The 16045-nt window shown below is 45.9% G+C and overlaps 1 protein-coding gene across 2 annotated transcripts; it reads right to left on the bottom strand.

The window, feature by feature from the left end:
- Nucleotides 1-3611: 3611 nt before the first annotated feature.
- On the bottom strand, nt 3612-16045 carry DLL4 (delta like canonical Notch ligand 4). Of its 2 annotated transcripts, XM_068683853.1 has the most exons (11): nt 14966-16037; nt 14562-14825; nt 14205-14262; nt 13198-13467; nt 12069-12129; nt 11819-11949; nt 10276-10445; nt 9012-9231; nt 7849-8557; nt 6980-7088; nt 3612-5487 (listed from the first exon to the last, which is right to left on the bottom strand). In XM_068683853.1, exons 1-11 carry the CDS (start codon nt 15017-15019, stop codon nt 5482-5484), a joined length of 2052 nt encoding a protein of 683 aa, XP_068539954.1. In that variant the 5' UTR covers nt 15020-16037; the 3' UTR covers nt 3612-5481. The 2 variants fall into 2 exon arrangements, with proteins under 2 accessions (XP_068539954.1, XP_068539953.1); XM_068683852.1 differs by lacking the exon at nt 3612-5487 and having other exon boundaries at nt 6812-7088; nt 14966-16045.

Genomic DNA, 16045 nt, shown 5'->3' with positions numbered 1-16045 from the left:
AGAGGGATCTCCCAAGAGCTGAACAGAAAATCAGAGGAGAAGGATGAGCTATCCATGGAGAAGAAAGTGCCTCCAGGTGCTGGTTATGCTTTGCCACCAAGATTTTAAAGGGAAGGAGAAAAAGTACACGCTGGTCCCTAGAACCAGATGTTGTGCATGGAACAATTGATCTAACACCTGAAATTATTGCTCTATGCACAGTCATTTGCATGTGAATCAGGAGTCTTGTCCCAATCCTGCAGCATGATAGACCACAGTGCTGTGGCCATACGCCACAGAGCTGCACAAGACCAAGAGCACACCACCAGCAGAGGGAGGAGACAGAGGGAGGGTGGTTCTGCGGAGCTGAGTCACGGTGTTGCCCAGACAAGGTCTGGGAGCAGAGTAGGCAGGATTACAGGAGGCAAGGGAGTACGTGGGGACAAATCTCACTGCCGTGGGTGTCGCTGGCTAGCAGAGTATCAGGTCACTGACTGCAAGCTCTGGGAGCTGAGCTGGCAAAATTTAAAGCAGAGATGGTGTGGGGGTTGGAGAGAAGAAGGGGAATCTTGGTGTTGACTCTCCAGTGAGGCCATAAAATGCAAGTTATGAAAACAGTGAAGCGTGGCAGAGGGCCACTGGGTTATGTCAATTCTCCACAACTGGAATTTGGATTGTGAGCAAAATGTGCTGGGCGTGTCTTATCAATTGCATAAAATCAGTATGTATTCATGGATCAGGCATGTGAGATAAGGCAGACACAGATACGTAACTTTCACTTCAGCTGCTACAGTACAAGCTTGTTGGTGGCTTGCTATGCCTTCCTCATTTTGCTGTGAGTGAATGAAAAATGCCAGAGGAGCAATGCAAGTATTTGAAATGTGTTTTTACAGAGGTGGTTCCATCTGTTGGATTGAATGTTTGCAGTTGCACTGTAGCTAATGCGGGCTCTCTCAGCAGCTCTCCCAAGGCTGAGAGCTGTTGCTGGACAAGCACTGTGCATGATGAAACGCGTTTTGTATTTTATCCTATTTTAGCCAGGTCCCATAGCAAGCGCAGTTTCTACGAGCATCCCTTTTCTATGCTCACTAACTAAACTCCGTGCCCTGTGCTGTGTTTGAATCAGCGTGGTGCGGTGCTGCTGCGTGTTGTCTTGGCACCAGTGGGTGCTATAGTTACGGGTATATCCCGGTGTCTGTTTCCCCTAATAAGTGAACTGTTTAAAGAGGTAAAGGATGAAGGGCTGGAGCTGAACAACTCAAGCAGAGTGCTGCATGGAGCAGCACCCCATCACTCAGTCCAGTGAGTAGCTGTGGAATAGTTTGTATTGAGTACTAATGTGAGCAAACACCAATTTCTTGTAGTCAGGAGTCCATTCTTGTAATTGGTGCTTTTTCACATTTTTTTTTTAACGAATTTGTGTGGTCTTTATAACTGAAAGCCAGGTTTTGGTGCAGCTTGCCATAGCTGGGACAAATGATGCTAAGAGAAGTGAGTCCACAGCTGGGTCTGAGAACTCCGGTAAGCTTGTTCAGTGGCATTATTTGTCAGTACATTTACAGTCCTGGCATCGTCAGTGGTCCTCGAGGGAAATTTCTGAAATTCAGGTGAGCCTGTGCAGCCTAGAAGTATCCCAGAGCTCCTCCTAGTGAGTTTATGCACTGTGAGATGTGCTTAGCTCGGGGCAGGCTGGTGAGCAGGCAGCACACGGCAGTCCCAGGCAAGGAAACTTCTGGCTCAAGGTGTGGGTTAAACCCAGGTCATAATATGTATTCAGCTAATTTGCTTGTAATTTCTTTGGCAAGGACTTGGGGATGTGCACACGTGCGTAGATACACATATGCTTTCCATCTCCTCCTGTGTGGAAGCAGGCACAGCTCCTGTTTTTCCTGTGTAGGATCTGTGATCTATTCTGGTAGCTGCATAGTGCAGTGCTGCCTCCAGTAAATATTCACAGATTTCCTTGTAAGCTGATGCATTATTTTTTTTCCTCTCTCCTGTGTGGATACACAAAGGCATGTGTTGTACCTGCTTTACCCTGTGGGATCTACATAATCAGGTCCACGGTTTTTAATGGATTTCAACTCCCTTCAGTCTATAGATGCGGTTTCCTGTCTTGTTTTGAGCAGGAAGAGCTGAGTCTTTTTTGGTCTTAGCATTCCTGCTTGCCTGGGCTTTGGGAAGAGTTCTCTGGCTATTTTCCTGTTTGATTTTTGTGTGTGTTTTGTTTTAAGCAGGACAGAGTGCATGTGTGTATGTAATCCATGTGCTCAATTAAGAGAGGCATCTGTTGGGTTTATTTCACATTGCCGAGGAAGGACTGCAAGCAGGGAGCATCTGCTCGGCTTTTTGTCAATGGCTTGTTTTTCATAATTTGCTCTACAGGGTGAATGTTTGGGGAGGGGGAGGTGGTGCTTTATTTCTGAGTTTCATCTGAAGTTTATTTTTATGGTAGCCAAGGAAATTGATTGGCATTTGAAAGTTAATTTCGCTAAGAAAAGAACTGAAGAGGGAGAAACAAAACCATCCAAAGTAAATAGCATTTATGTAACCTTAGCAATACACTCAGAAGGACTCTTATGAACCATTATTTGTTGTATTTTAATGAAAAAAATTAATTTATTACAGTTCTTCTGTTTGTGTTTTTGTTTCATTTTTATTTATTTATATATATATTTAAACTAGCAAGTTTTGGTTATATTTTGTTTTGGGAAAGATATGAAAGGCATCCAACACTAAGATGCTTTTTTGGCATTTTGTCAACACCAGAAAGAAAAAAAAAAAAAGTGCCTGGTTTTAAAATAGAGCAGCAGTGGTTTCCTGTTCTTATAGTTCTTGCTTTTGTGCATTCAGATGTTGGCTGTATCGCACCTAGCTGATCTAGTGGGAGATCTAATCGTCTGTAAATGTGTGCATTTCAAAGGCTACTAAACCTGCAGGGAGTGTTTTATACAAGCATGTTTATTACACTTTTTCCGTGGAAACATCCTCCTAAAGGGCTGGGGAGGATAATGACTCTGGGATGCCCTGGGAGGACACTGCTCTTGGTGTAGCTTGGGGAAGGGAGAAGGCCTGAAACTCCTTCTAGTCCTCTGAGCAGAAGACAAATCCCACCCATCCCACTCAAACAGAGATACAGCTTTGCAAGTGTAGAAGTAGGGCTAGATTTGTGTCTTACTGAAACACTTAAAGACATGGGATTAAAACCAACTAGAAATCGTATCTTGTTCTGTAAGTGAACCCCAGGTCTGTACAGCCACCTCAAAATGGTGTGAAATCTGAATCTTCCATGCCACAAGTTGCCACAGAAGAGAAAGAGGGAAGCATTCATAAAAATACATTTCTTGATGGTTCAATCCCATTCCATAGCAAGAGAATATATATATAATCTAAATATTATGTGTCACAACATAAATAAAATTTCTGTCAGATGAATGATCTTCAGTTGAACAACTTTGTTGACATCAGGTAATAGTTATAGAAGCAGCCTACAGCAGTTAGTGTGCAAAATGAAATGTGGGGCTGACTGCAGGGAACAGGCAGACAAGCTTACTTCTGGGGCTTCAAGTAACCTCGGCTGACATGAAATCATGGAACCTGAAGTGTAAAAGGACAAACCACAATAAACTTCATAGTAGCAGGAAAGTATTTTCATTGCTTGAAAAAAAAAATAAAATTCAAACTTTGTCATCACATTAAAAACATTACATGAGAAGTAATAAACATATTTACACTTCTGTTTTGATTATAAATATACATTATATACAAAATAATGTTATAAAACGTAGAAAGTTCAGTGCTTCTGATTTTTTTAAATTACTGAAATACTAGTCTTCAAAATAAACTACAAACAGACAAACTAAAACCCATATTATTGATTTCTGAAGGTCATCTTCAAAATGGTCCTACACAGTCAGAGCAGAAGGTCAGTAGTGGACATTATGAAGAGTCTTGTCTGCACAGGTCAAGGCATTAGATGGGCTAGTCCAACAACAGGCTTTACAAGGGCAGGAACATTGCTGTCCGAGAGATAGCACGGTCCAGGTTTCTTTGAAGAGATTTTGTTTCCTCCCTCCTCATTCCACCCCACCTCACAGTCTCATTTCATTACTGTCACGGCTTTCCACAGGGGCACCCAATATTATTGCTGTAAATGTGTAGATAAGAGTTTCTTCAGGCCTCTGTTTTCCAGGGGCTGGCTTCCTCTTTTCCCTGTAGAAGTGGGGGGTAAGAAAGGAACAGGACTAGCCTAGGACCTTCTAACTCTAATCTCCACCCGTCTTGGCAGAGGGCCTCTCAGTGGGTGCTTTGCTATTGGGCATTTGGAACCAGGGTGAGGGACAGAAGCAGAGATCTGCAACCAGACAGAGAAATACAGGGATGACACTGCTGCTTCTCCTTCAGAAAGTAACAGCTGCAACTTTGAGACTATTTGCAGTAGGTGGCACCTAATTCAGAAACACGCTATAAACCCCCAAATTTGTGTCAGAATAAGGGGGTGGGGGAGAGAATGAGGAAGGAGAAGAAAAAAAATAATGTCTATTCACAATCACTGGTAGTGCAAAGGGCATGAAAACAGCTGAGACAGCTCAGCATGTTTAGGTTCTAGGAGCTGATTGATTTAAAACGCATTTGTAAGGCTTTAAATAGAACTGGGATCATGTCTCTCCTCATTATCAATAGGGAACAGGCAGTAGACATTCCTTATCGCAACTTTCCCTTCTTGGATGCTTAAATCCATGAAAATCCCGTCCCATATTGTGGCTTGGGTCAATCAGTTCTCCAAAGCATCACCAAATGAGATGACGTAAATTCAGTATCCCTCTTTCCTTCCTCTTCTTGCCCCTTAAACTGTCTCCAGTACATGCAGCAGGAGAGAGGAGACGCAAACTGATGTGTAGCAAGAAGTGTCAATCACCCCTGCCCAATACTGTTCAGGTAACTGCAGAAAGAGCAGTCAAGTCTCTGTTTGGGCTTGTTAGATTCTCTTGACACATTTTAGGCACTTTTAAACCCGGAAAAAAAATGGAGACCTCATTTATACTGTATCCATTATCTGCATAGCAATGTGTCTTTCTTCACACCTTCCGTGGCAACGTCTGTGATAGTTAAGTGCCTCCTCCTCTACCAGCACCTCCCATAACCAGAGTTCTGGAAAGCCACAGGTCTGTCCATGAGGAACTGGCCTCAATATCTTTTAAAAGCAAGTCAAAACATAAGCATTTTAACCCCTCTCTCTTCCCTCTGCCTCCCTTCTTCTATAGCCAGTGAGATTTCTGGTATCAAACTTCAAACAAGGGCAGTAAGAACAAAAAGGTGTATTGCATCTTTCAGTAAATTCACAGTCTGTCCAGTTCACCCAGTTCCATCCTCCGCCTGAGAGCAGCAAGTTGCATGTAATTAAAAACAGTCCAATCCAGTTCTGAATTGTAAACAATGCAGCAGGAACGTCCATCTACTGGCATTACCAAATCTGAGGTGCAAATGGGCTGATCTTCAGTCTTATACCTGTCAGGGCATAAAAGTAACACAACAAATGAGAAGGAAGCACAGAGTACAGCAGAACTAACAAATTGTAATTCAAGCCAAAGTAATTTAAGCCAGATATTACTACAGCTTAACTACCAGCATTCAATGTTTTTGGCTGGATCCAGAGAGAGAGAATATTCAGCAAACAACTCAACTATAAGACAAGAAGCCTCCCTACCTGGAGTGAGGGAGAAAATGCCTAGGATAAACCTTACAAATCTGGGTGCTTAACATAAAGTCTCAGTGAAAGGCATCTGGTATGATGCAATAGCTTGTGTGCCGGGGAGAGAAGTTTCGGGGTCCTGTCATTCTGAACATACAAGTACTTTGGGGCTTGCCTTATGTAAATCCAGCTTTGGTCAGCAAGATCTTCCAAGGAAGATATGATATTTAGGTCTGTTAGTGGCAATGAAGTGTCTAACTGACATTTGTATCTTTGAAAATCCTTTCAGCTGAACTTTTAATATTACTGGTTGACTTGTATTCAGGCTTGCCTTCGAGCCGAAATCTGATATCCTCCCTGGCAAGGGAGACAGAAAACTGCAGGTCTGCCTTCACAGATCGCTGCTGTATGGCGCAGCAAGCTCTCTTTCTTGGAGTCTGGAACTACCTGAAACTAGTCCTAAAAGTGACTGACTTCACTGAGAAAGACAGGTATTGATTGTTGATAATTCTTTGGGAACTGTTTGATTCTTCAGTAGATGCTTTTTTGAAGTCTTTATATTATTCACTGCTAGGCACCTCTTTTTTGTATACTGTTCTCGAGCTTTTCAAAATAGTGTCAAAATTTAGGTATGTTTATCAGTAACTTAAGAAACAGCATTAAATTGCTGCAGCCATGAACATATAGCTACAGCTTAAATGCCAAGAAGTTGAAATTTCCATCCATGTCTTACTACAGACTTTTTAAATGTCTTTTATGCCTATCCACTTAGCACATTCAGTTGCCTCCCATCTTCTGTTGGAAATCTATAGCTTTGCCTGTTTCCACAGAACATGGATTACCCATAGTAGTGATGGGAAGAAAAACATGGTTTTACATCAGTGGATTTATGAACTATTATTATTTCATTTTTTTGCTGACTACTTATTTAAGAGGAAATAATCCTATGATGTACTGAATTTTTATGGGTTGATGTTTGGTGCTTTCATCTCCTTATCTAAACCCAGAATCTCTGGTTTTAGAGCTGCTAATTTCTGTGTTTTATATATATATATATATATATATATATATATATATATATATATATATATATATATATATATATATACACATATATAATAATATATATATTATTTTTTTTCCCCGTTGTATGTTCAGTTTGCTTGGGCACTCCTGTCAGCCACAGAACAGAAGGGGTGTATGCGGGGATCCCTGGAAATTGAGTAACCTTCTCAGATCCAATTCTAAAGGATAATTTGCCTGTTTTACTTTGTGAATTTATGCTTGTTCACCCGTGTACTTACTTACCTCTGTGGCTATGATGCACTCATTCCTTTCTTCTGTTATCACAAAGACGGACTGGTACATTGAATCCCTTGGAGAGCATATCGCTGATATTCTACATTCCGGCTTTTCACTAAGGCAGGACAGAGAGAAAAGGGCGTTAGTTGACTACTAACACTCCTATCTCTAAAAATTCAATGAATATGGAGGGTTGGAATGAGATAGCCAAGGAGGTATGGGAGGGAAGGGCAGAGGATGAAGTTTCACGTGTTCTATATGATGGCAGGACAGTAAGCGAGGGAGGTGGAAGTCAGGAATAGCTACTGTCTTGCTAGATTTCTACCATGTCCAATTTAGCTACGTACTCCTCAGATCCTTCAGTGCACCTGTCACAAGCAGGACCCAGGCAAGGCTTTCAGTATGTGTACAAGAATACTGATGACCTAGTGAATAGTTGCTATTTTCTTTTTTTGAAAAGAGTAATTGTTACTACTCCAACTTTCTTTTCAGTAAGCATATCATTTTACCTTCTTAATAACCAATATCCTTATTTTAATCATTATATGCTGTACTGTTCTTTCTCCGAGATCTATTGAGGAAGAACAGATACTTCTTACTTTCATCAGTAGACTAGTCACTCCCATTCCCCTTCACAGCACCCATGCTACCAGCACCCTGCACAAGCTCTCAATTTAATTCATTTAGCTATGGATTCCACTTGGCCACTACACACATACATTATTTCAAGATTCATGGCTTTGCCATGAATCATTTTGTATGCTATCTCCCCAAGTTATTATTATTTTTTTTTTCATGTTTTCTCATCTGCTTCTACATGGGTATGAAGGTGAGGGGGGGCTGAAGAAAGACTACAAGGAAGACTGCATTCTCACCTATGTAGTCGAAGTGGAGACTTGTCTCCTAAACACTTTTCACTTTTGTAATATTTATCTTCCTGTGTCCCTCTACTTGTTAGGTCTTTTACCAGATTGTAGTCCAATTTATGATTCTTGGGTTTGTAGTTTGACTTCTCCAGCCCACAGTCCACTTCGAGGTCTTTATTTTTGTTGGTGTTTTTGAGCTGGGAAGCTGGAATGAGATTGTCCTTCTGGAAGTCAGACAGGTTGTTCATCGTCTCCAAGTCCTGCTCTGGGTGCATCCTCATCTGCCTGATGACCATTGCTATCATGCAGAACAGTATGAGCAAAGCCACCAGCCCCACTCCCATGGATATGGCAATCCAGGGGACTGGTTTAGGAGGAAGTGTAATGGGCACTGAATAAACTGGTAATTCACAGCGGCTGCCCATGAAGCCAGAAGGACAGTAGCAGACAAAGTTGGCACTATAAAGTCCACTGTAGCAAGTGCCTCCATTCTCACACGGCCCAGAAGCACATTCATCTCTGGTTTTGATGTCACAGTTCCTGCCACTATAGCCTGGCAAACATGTGCAGGTGTAATCGTTGATCAGGTCGTGACAAGTTCCCCCATTGGAACATGGGTTCCTGGCACAGTCATTGATGTTTATCTCACATTTCTTACCAGAGAAACCAGGTCGACAACGACACACGTGAATCTGACCAAGGTAAAAGCAATTACCATCTGAGGAAAAAAAGTAAAATAAAATAAAAAAAAAAAATCAGTCTCCAATGTACTTCACTTGGAAATACAAAGCTCTGTCCGTAAGCATTTTATACTACCTCAAGAAGAGGGAGGTTATTTTATAAAACAACCACACATGAAAAGTTCCTTCTAGCTTACCCATCTCCCTTTAAAAATATGCCCCTTCTAAATAGGTAATAAAGTTAATTTAACGTGCATAGTTCTGCCATCTATCTCATCCCATGGTAAAACTTGTGCATTTTATTCCTGCATAGAAAATGCCAGTGAAAGTCCTCCCCCCAAGAGGCCAAAATTAGGGTAGATGTGGAATACAGTGAGGGAGAGACTAATATATTAGGGGAAGAGTAGAGGTCAGATTGGATTTCTATCACTTCTGCACTGAAAAGCACAAACAAATCAAGGGGACGTGAGAGTTTTTGATAAAAAGACTCACCATTTGCACATGGGTTGCTTGTGCACCTGTCTACTTTTTTTTCGCAGTTCGACCCCGTGAAGCCGAAAGGGCAAACGCAAGTGTAGCTGGCCCCTTGTTCTTTTTCCAAGCATGTGCCACCATTAAAGCATGGAGAATCGATACACGTCAAAGCGCTGTGCTCACAGTGAGTTCCGTAGTAGCCAGGGGGGCAGAGGCAGTGATAACCATTCTCCAGATCCTGCAAAACACAACATTGGCCATTGTAATTTGATGCCACCAAAGGATAGCTGCTTGTGCATTTCTTTTTGGTCAGCGTGTGCTGTTCTGTCCCAAAAGACAGAACTGAACTTTTGACTGTGGCAAAAGTGACATTTGCAGAGTAAATAACTGCAGGCTGGTCTGATAGAGCTGAGAACTGGCTGTATTCGTCGTGCAGGAGTAATCGTGCAATTACACAAGCTGAGCAGACACAGTTGTAGGGAGCCTAGAGGCAACGAGGCAAAAACATGACTAACACCACTACACAGCTGTGATAAGGACATTTATCCTCTGCATGAGAGCCTTTTTTTTTTTTTTTTTTTTTTAAATAAAAAAAGGGGGTTATATTGCTTTGCTATTGAGAAGTCCCACCACTTAGATAACAAAAAAACTCATCTCTTTTTTGAAAGTAATGTATGTCCAAGGTCTTGGAAGAAGGGAGTCGGGTCTTGCAGCATTAGCTTTAATCAAAACATGCATTGGATTACATCTGATATTTGTAAGCCATCAGTCGTTATCAACAGGTAGGATCAATCATTGACTGGCTCTGAAAATACATTGAAACACGAGACTGCAGAAAACTAAAAGTGAAGAACTCTGTTTTGCAGAAAGTGTTTCATCTGTTTTTCCTTGTACCAACTGGCACTACACTCCGTAACAGAAAGCAGACATTTTATTTTTTATTAAAATACAGACTTGGCACATTTTTGTATGAACCTTCATTTGGGAGCTTATTTTTTTAAAGATCTGCTCCCTCGCAAACCTTGAATCTTGCCAAGATCTCGTAATGGCTGCCACAGAAACCTAAGGATCAGTTGACTAGTTCTAATCTAGATGATACATCTCCTCCTGTAACAGACTTCCTCCCCTGACACGTCCAGGGAAGGGTTCAGTACGATAGTTGTGAGCGTCAGTAATGAACCTGTGTACTATCGAATTCCCATTATGTTGTTACAAAACCATTTCTGAAAAAGTATACTGGGGCTTGCTTCACACAAAGACTTTACATTTAAAATGCCCTTACCGTGCAACTACCGCCGTTCCTACAGGGATTGCTGTCACACTCGCTGATCTCATGTTCGCAGTCAACGCCGGTAAAGCCAGGTTTGCACGAACACGTATAGCTGCCCTGGCCGGTGTTCATGCAAGTTGCTCCATTTTTGCACGGTTTGTGGTGAGTACAGTAGTTCAGATCTGCAAAGATACCAGGTGTTAGAGAAAAGAGTCTCTGACTGCTGGAAAAAGACATTCATACAAAAACACTGTAGTCAACAGTAAAGAACTTTCAATTTTAAAAAGTCTTCCATTTTGCTATTAATAGAAATATTGGAGGTTATTATTCAGATTATTATCAGTAATAGATGTTTCAGATTGTTACGAATTTTACATATTGCTCTCCGTCTATCACCTGAGCTCTGAATTTTGGGAATCTTATCTTTCTTAATGCTTTGGTATACTCTCCTTTTTTTGTGTGTGTAAACCTATTAGCTGTAATGGGATGTGGATGCCAAAATGTACTTTGTGTGCATTCTCAAAAAGACGCTCCAAGGCATAATGGACAGATAGTCTGTGCACAACATGTCACATACTAAAAGAATTAGCCCCATCTTTAAAAGGTGTGCTCCAAGGCACGTTCTGGGAAGGCAGGAAGGAAATAAAAATATTTAGGCTTGGAGATTTAAACAAACATTAGAAATCTTTTATTGTTTATTTACCATGCTCTCTTGTTATGAATGTTAGTAGTTTAAACTGTCTAAATGCTCTGCCAGCCTTGATGGCCCTTTTTATTTTCACTTAGATCTGAGACAGAGGTTAAGCACACAAGTTCATAGGACGCAAGTAGAAAATCTTTATAAGCACTATAAATACCATAGGCTAATTGGAATACAACTGGTTAATAGGTAACTACAAACAGAAAAGAAAAAAAAAATCTGCAACTTTACTTTTCCTGCTTAATTCAGACTTCCCCATCTTAATCCTATAAATGTCTTGAAAACACTTAACTTGCTGTGAGTACTTAATGATCTCAGTGCCAGCAGTGCATATATGGCCTTGAGGACATGACTGCTCAGCTGGCTACAGTTCAGTGATTCAATGGGTTGAATAGGTGGAAGTGGTCTGGTGTACCTTAAAATGGAACCTGTACTTTTCATTCTTGCTTACATGATTTTTCTCTCATGCTCCAGACTTATCACATGAGTTAACTTCCTTGTATGCAAAATAAGGAAGGCCCAAATTATGGTGTTTACTGCTGCTGGAAACTGTTTAGTAAATTGTTATAGTTGTACAGGGAATACATTAAACTTAGCTTGAGAAGACAGAAAACTTGCCTGGTCAAAACTCATCCAGGTGGTGTTGTTTTTCAACACCTACCAAAAAGGCTTGCTTGTTTTCAGCCCAGACTACTACAAGTTAAGTATTAGTGTCTGAGACAGCCTTGGTACAAATCGATGCCTCTCAACATGTACCTTACCAAAGTTTAATTCTAGATCTGATGGGTCAGATTTCCTAGTCCCGTACTGAGGAATACCCAATCCAGACCCAGAAGCGCAACATTCGGAACTAACCTTGATCACAGAAGAGGCCACCCCATCCTTCGTCACAAATGCACTGCCACTGTGTTTTACAGGTCCCGTGGCGGCAGCCTATGTGGGGAATGCATTCATCGCAGTAGCGGCCTTGCCAGCCAGGACGACAGCTAAAAGAAAAGTCAAATTAAAACATTAATGACATGGAAAAGAGTTTAAGTTTCTGTTACAAGTTTCTATTACTATTCTGTTTTAACTGAAGTTCGGATTGCAATTGCCATCTACTCACATGCACTCTCCTGGCTTGTTGCAATATCCATTCTGTTCAGTACATCCAGACAGACAGATGGCTGTAAAGAGAACATAAAAAAAGCAGAAATGTTTAGGTAAATACATATGCCACTACAGAATACACTTTTAAAAGGGGGAATGTCTGCTTTTAAAAATATGCTTCGAAAACTGGTTTTGCACTTTCAAAGCTTTGTTTTAAAAATTCTTAGTACGAGGAGTTCTGGAGCAGGAGGAAGTGAACAAGGAGAGCCGACATCTGACAAGTTGTCCTTTATTTTTTCTGCTTACACAACAAACATGAACTCTTGCAGCTCTCATAGGAAAGGAGCAAGTGGTGACTCTGCCTGTGCTAACAGGAGACTGCAAAAATCCAGCGGGACCCTGAGCCCACAGTAAAAATTCCTGCTACAACAGCACAACACCTGCCCCATCTCCTCTGGCAGCAGAAATGGTGTAAGCCTCTGTGGGCAAGCTGTGAGCGTGTTAACTCAGAATAGGTACGACTGACTCAATGATAACAGCCAAGATCCCTTCTCTGCTTTCTTCACTGCTCGCAGAGGTGCAGCGCAGCATTAGCAGCTGCAGCAGCGGGGGGAGCAAAGTCCTCAGCGTGCCGCTTTCCACAGAGGGGAAAGGTCAGCAGGAAAACACAGCCCCGAGCTCTGCCAGGTGCACGATGTTTTGCAGCAGCACCGTTGCAGCCACAAGCAAACACCACTGCCGCATTTCAAGTTTTGGGATTGGGGTGCCTTCACTGAACAGTTCCCTGATGCTTTAGGGGGTTGCCTTTCCTTCAAGGCCTCTTCAACTACATTCCTGTCCCAGTGTAACTCTTGGTTTAGCACAGAGCCTAAGAAAGCTGGCACAGGTGATATGTTTTAATACTCCAAGCCACCTGCTAGCTTTAGAGGCCTTCCCAGTGCACAGGCTGGGAGGTGGCACGGCCTTTCACTGGGAGTCCCTCACCCCAACCTAGGCGAGGAGGCTGCAGCTGGCTGCCAGCACCCTGTGGAGAGGGGTGATGCCACACGGCCGGCTGTGAGGCCTGGGCAGCTCACGGGGCTCGCGCAGCAGCCCTTGTGCCCGGCCCCTCACACACCCGATGTCTGTCACAGCCTGGCACTTACGCTCGGTGCAGTACTCTCCGGTCCAGCCGGGCAGGCAGGCCAGGCTGCCATCGGCCTCGCAGACGTAGTGGCCGAAGCGGTCGTCGCGGCGCTTGCAGAGGCGCGAGCAGCTGTCCCCGTAGTAGTTCTCGCTGCAGACCACCCGGTAGGAGTAGCGCAGCTGGGTCAGCGGGCCCTTCTGCACGTCCTGCGACCAGTCCTCGCCCACCGCCAGCGACCGCTGGATCGCCATCTGGCTGATGAGCCAGTCCTCGGACGGCAGCTGGGAGCCTGGGGGACAAGGGACGGTGTCAGCAGCCTGCTACCACCACCACCATCAAAACCATCACCACCACCACCATCAAAGCCATCACCACCATCATCACTACCTCCATCACCACCACCACCACTGTCTGCCCCAGGAACCCCTGTCCCAAATATGTGTGTGCAGTGGCCCCACTGAGGAGGGTTGGAGCGTTAATTTGGTGCCCCCGGTTTCGGTGAGCGTTAACCCAGGCTGCGGGGGCTCTGCGGAGAGAGGCCTTTCAAAGCGAGGGCTGCTGTGCTGCTGGAATATCCTTTTTCCTCTCTTGTCAGAAAAACATCCCAAAGCCATTATTCCTTTCCAAAGGGCGGAATTCGAGAAAGGTGTAAAATACAGGAAAAGGCGGCCGGGGCTCTTTGGCAGCCTCGCAGCTTTCTCACCGCAGAGCTCCTTTCTTTCCCACGCCAAAAATAAACCGGAGGAAACGCAATTGTGTTGGAGATTGGGTCGGGACAGAATCAAAGCGGCCCCTGATGGATATCGTTGGGGGACCGGGCTGCTGATGGTCGGATAAAGCCGGCCGTGAAATTATCGGATAAACAGCTGAGCCGGGGGGGTCGGGGGAGCGGGGGGGGGGGGGGCTGGGACCGGGACCGGGGCTGGGACCGGGACCGGGGTTGGAGGTGGGGGGGTTGGGGGGGGGGTGTCGGGAGCGCGCAGCGGGTGCGGCGCGCCCCCTGCCGGCGGCGCGCGGCGCGCTCACCTTGCGGCAGGTAGTTGGCGGGAGCGTGCCAGGCCTGGATGATGAGCGAGAAGGTTCCCTGCGGGCGGAGAGAGCAGCGTCAGCACGGCCCCGCGCCCCGTGCGGGTCGTGTTATCCCTCACCCCCCACCCCTCTTTTTTTTTCTTTTCCTTTTTTTTCTTTTTTTTTTTCTTTTTTTTTCTCTCCTTTTTTTTTTTTTCTTTTTTTTTTTTCTCTCTCTTTTTTTTTTTTTTCTCCTTAAAGGAAGCTCTGGCAAGAAGTCTACCGGCGAGAGCGGTTCGCTCCGCGCCAGCTCAGCCTTTCCCTGCCGCCCTCCTTGCCCCGCGGCCGCGCTCGGCGCTCCGAGCGGAGTCTCACCGGCCACGTGAAGTTAAAGGGCAGCTTGATGGGGCTGTCAAATTTCTCCGTGTCCTTGACGCTGAAGGAGTTCGTCCCCAGAACCGGGGTGATGATGCTGCCGAAAGTGCAGGGCCCCGGGGAGACCACCGCCTGGAAGTGCTTGAGGCACACGCGAAAGAAGGTCCTGCAGTGCGGGGCGCAGGGCTTGCCGCTGGCCAGCGACCCGTGGCTGTTGACGAACTCGTGCAGCTCCAGCTGGAAGACGCCGGAGCCGGCCACCCCCTGCACAAAGGGGAGACACACACAAAAAACCCAAATCACACCTTACCCGGGCTCCGCCACGCGAGCTGGCGTCCGGCACCCGCTCTGCGCTCCGCGAACCCCTTCCACGTATTCGCTTAGTTAGCTCGCTGCGTGATTACCTGCTGCAAAACCATTAACAGAAACGTCAAGCCAAAGCTGCGCAAGGCTGTCATCCTCGTGGAAGCGGCGCTTCCAGCTCTCCCAGGGTTTAGCTTTCCTCCTGTATTCCTCAAAGGGTCCGGGTGGGCGCCCCTCGCAGCGCGACCCGCCCTCGCCAGTATTCCCCGAGCAGCGGCAGAAAGCGGGAGGTAAAAATCCAGGTGTGGGGTGAGACCGTCCCCTGCTGGGAATGAAATCCTGCAGCCAACCCCCGAGCTCCGACCGCTCCTGGCGCCTTTGTAAACTCCAAAGCCGGGTGGGTTTGGGGAGAGACGCGAAGGGGAGTGCTTAGTGTTGGACCGCTCCTCCTTGGACTGGTGCGAACAGCGCTCGGTAAATGGAAAACTCGCTTCCCTCCGAGCTGTTTATATAGTTGCCTCGCATCCTCGCAAGCTCATTATGTAAACCGTCAGTCAGCCTCACGGGCGATCCCTCCCCTTTTCCATCTTTCCTTTCTGGAAAAAGGAGCCAAATGTTGCGGGGAGCCCGCAGAACCGGCGCTAATTCCCTGCTGCCGCTCCGCTGCCGCTGCCGCCGCGCTGGCCGCCGAGGAGCCGAGCTGATTAGGAGCGAGCCGAGCATCTGTTGAGATATTTACAGCGCGGGGAGGGAGAGCTCCCTGCAAAAGCGGACGCCTCTCCGAGGAGCAGCCTCCCGGGGCGGCCGAACAATAGGGGCCGAAGCGTTGCAAAGCACCCGTCCTGCCCGCCTCGCCGCCCCGCTCGGCCCCCGACGGCTGCCGGTCCCGTCCCGTCCCGTCCCGTCCCGTCCCCTCCCGTCCCGTCCCGTCCCCGCCGCTCCCCGCTCTTGCCCCGCTGGACCCAGAAAGCAAAAGCAAAAGGGGCGCTCGCACGGCACCGACCGGCTCGGCACGGCTCGGCACGGGACGGCCCCGCCACCGCCTCCGGGACGCGCCGGGGAACCGCAGCCCGGCCGGGGCGGGGGGCGAGGAGCGGTGGGGACCCCCCCGGGGAGCCGGGCTTGGGGCTGGGGGGGGGCAATGGGGGCTGCGGGGCGGCGTGTGCCAGCCGAGCGTCGGC

The sequence above is a fragment of the Anas acuta genome, chromosome 5 (assembly GCF_963932015.1).
Source record: "Anas acuta chromosome 5, bAnaAcu1.1, whole genome shotgun sequence".
Classification (NCBI taxonomy): domain Eukaryota; kingdom Metazoa; phylum Chordata; class Aves; order Anseriformes; family Anatidae; genus Anas; species Anas acuta.
The sequence above is the reverse complement of the archived record's forward strand: the minus strand, read 5'-3'. Positions and strand labels throughout refer to the sequence as shown.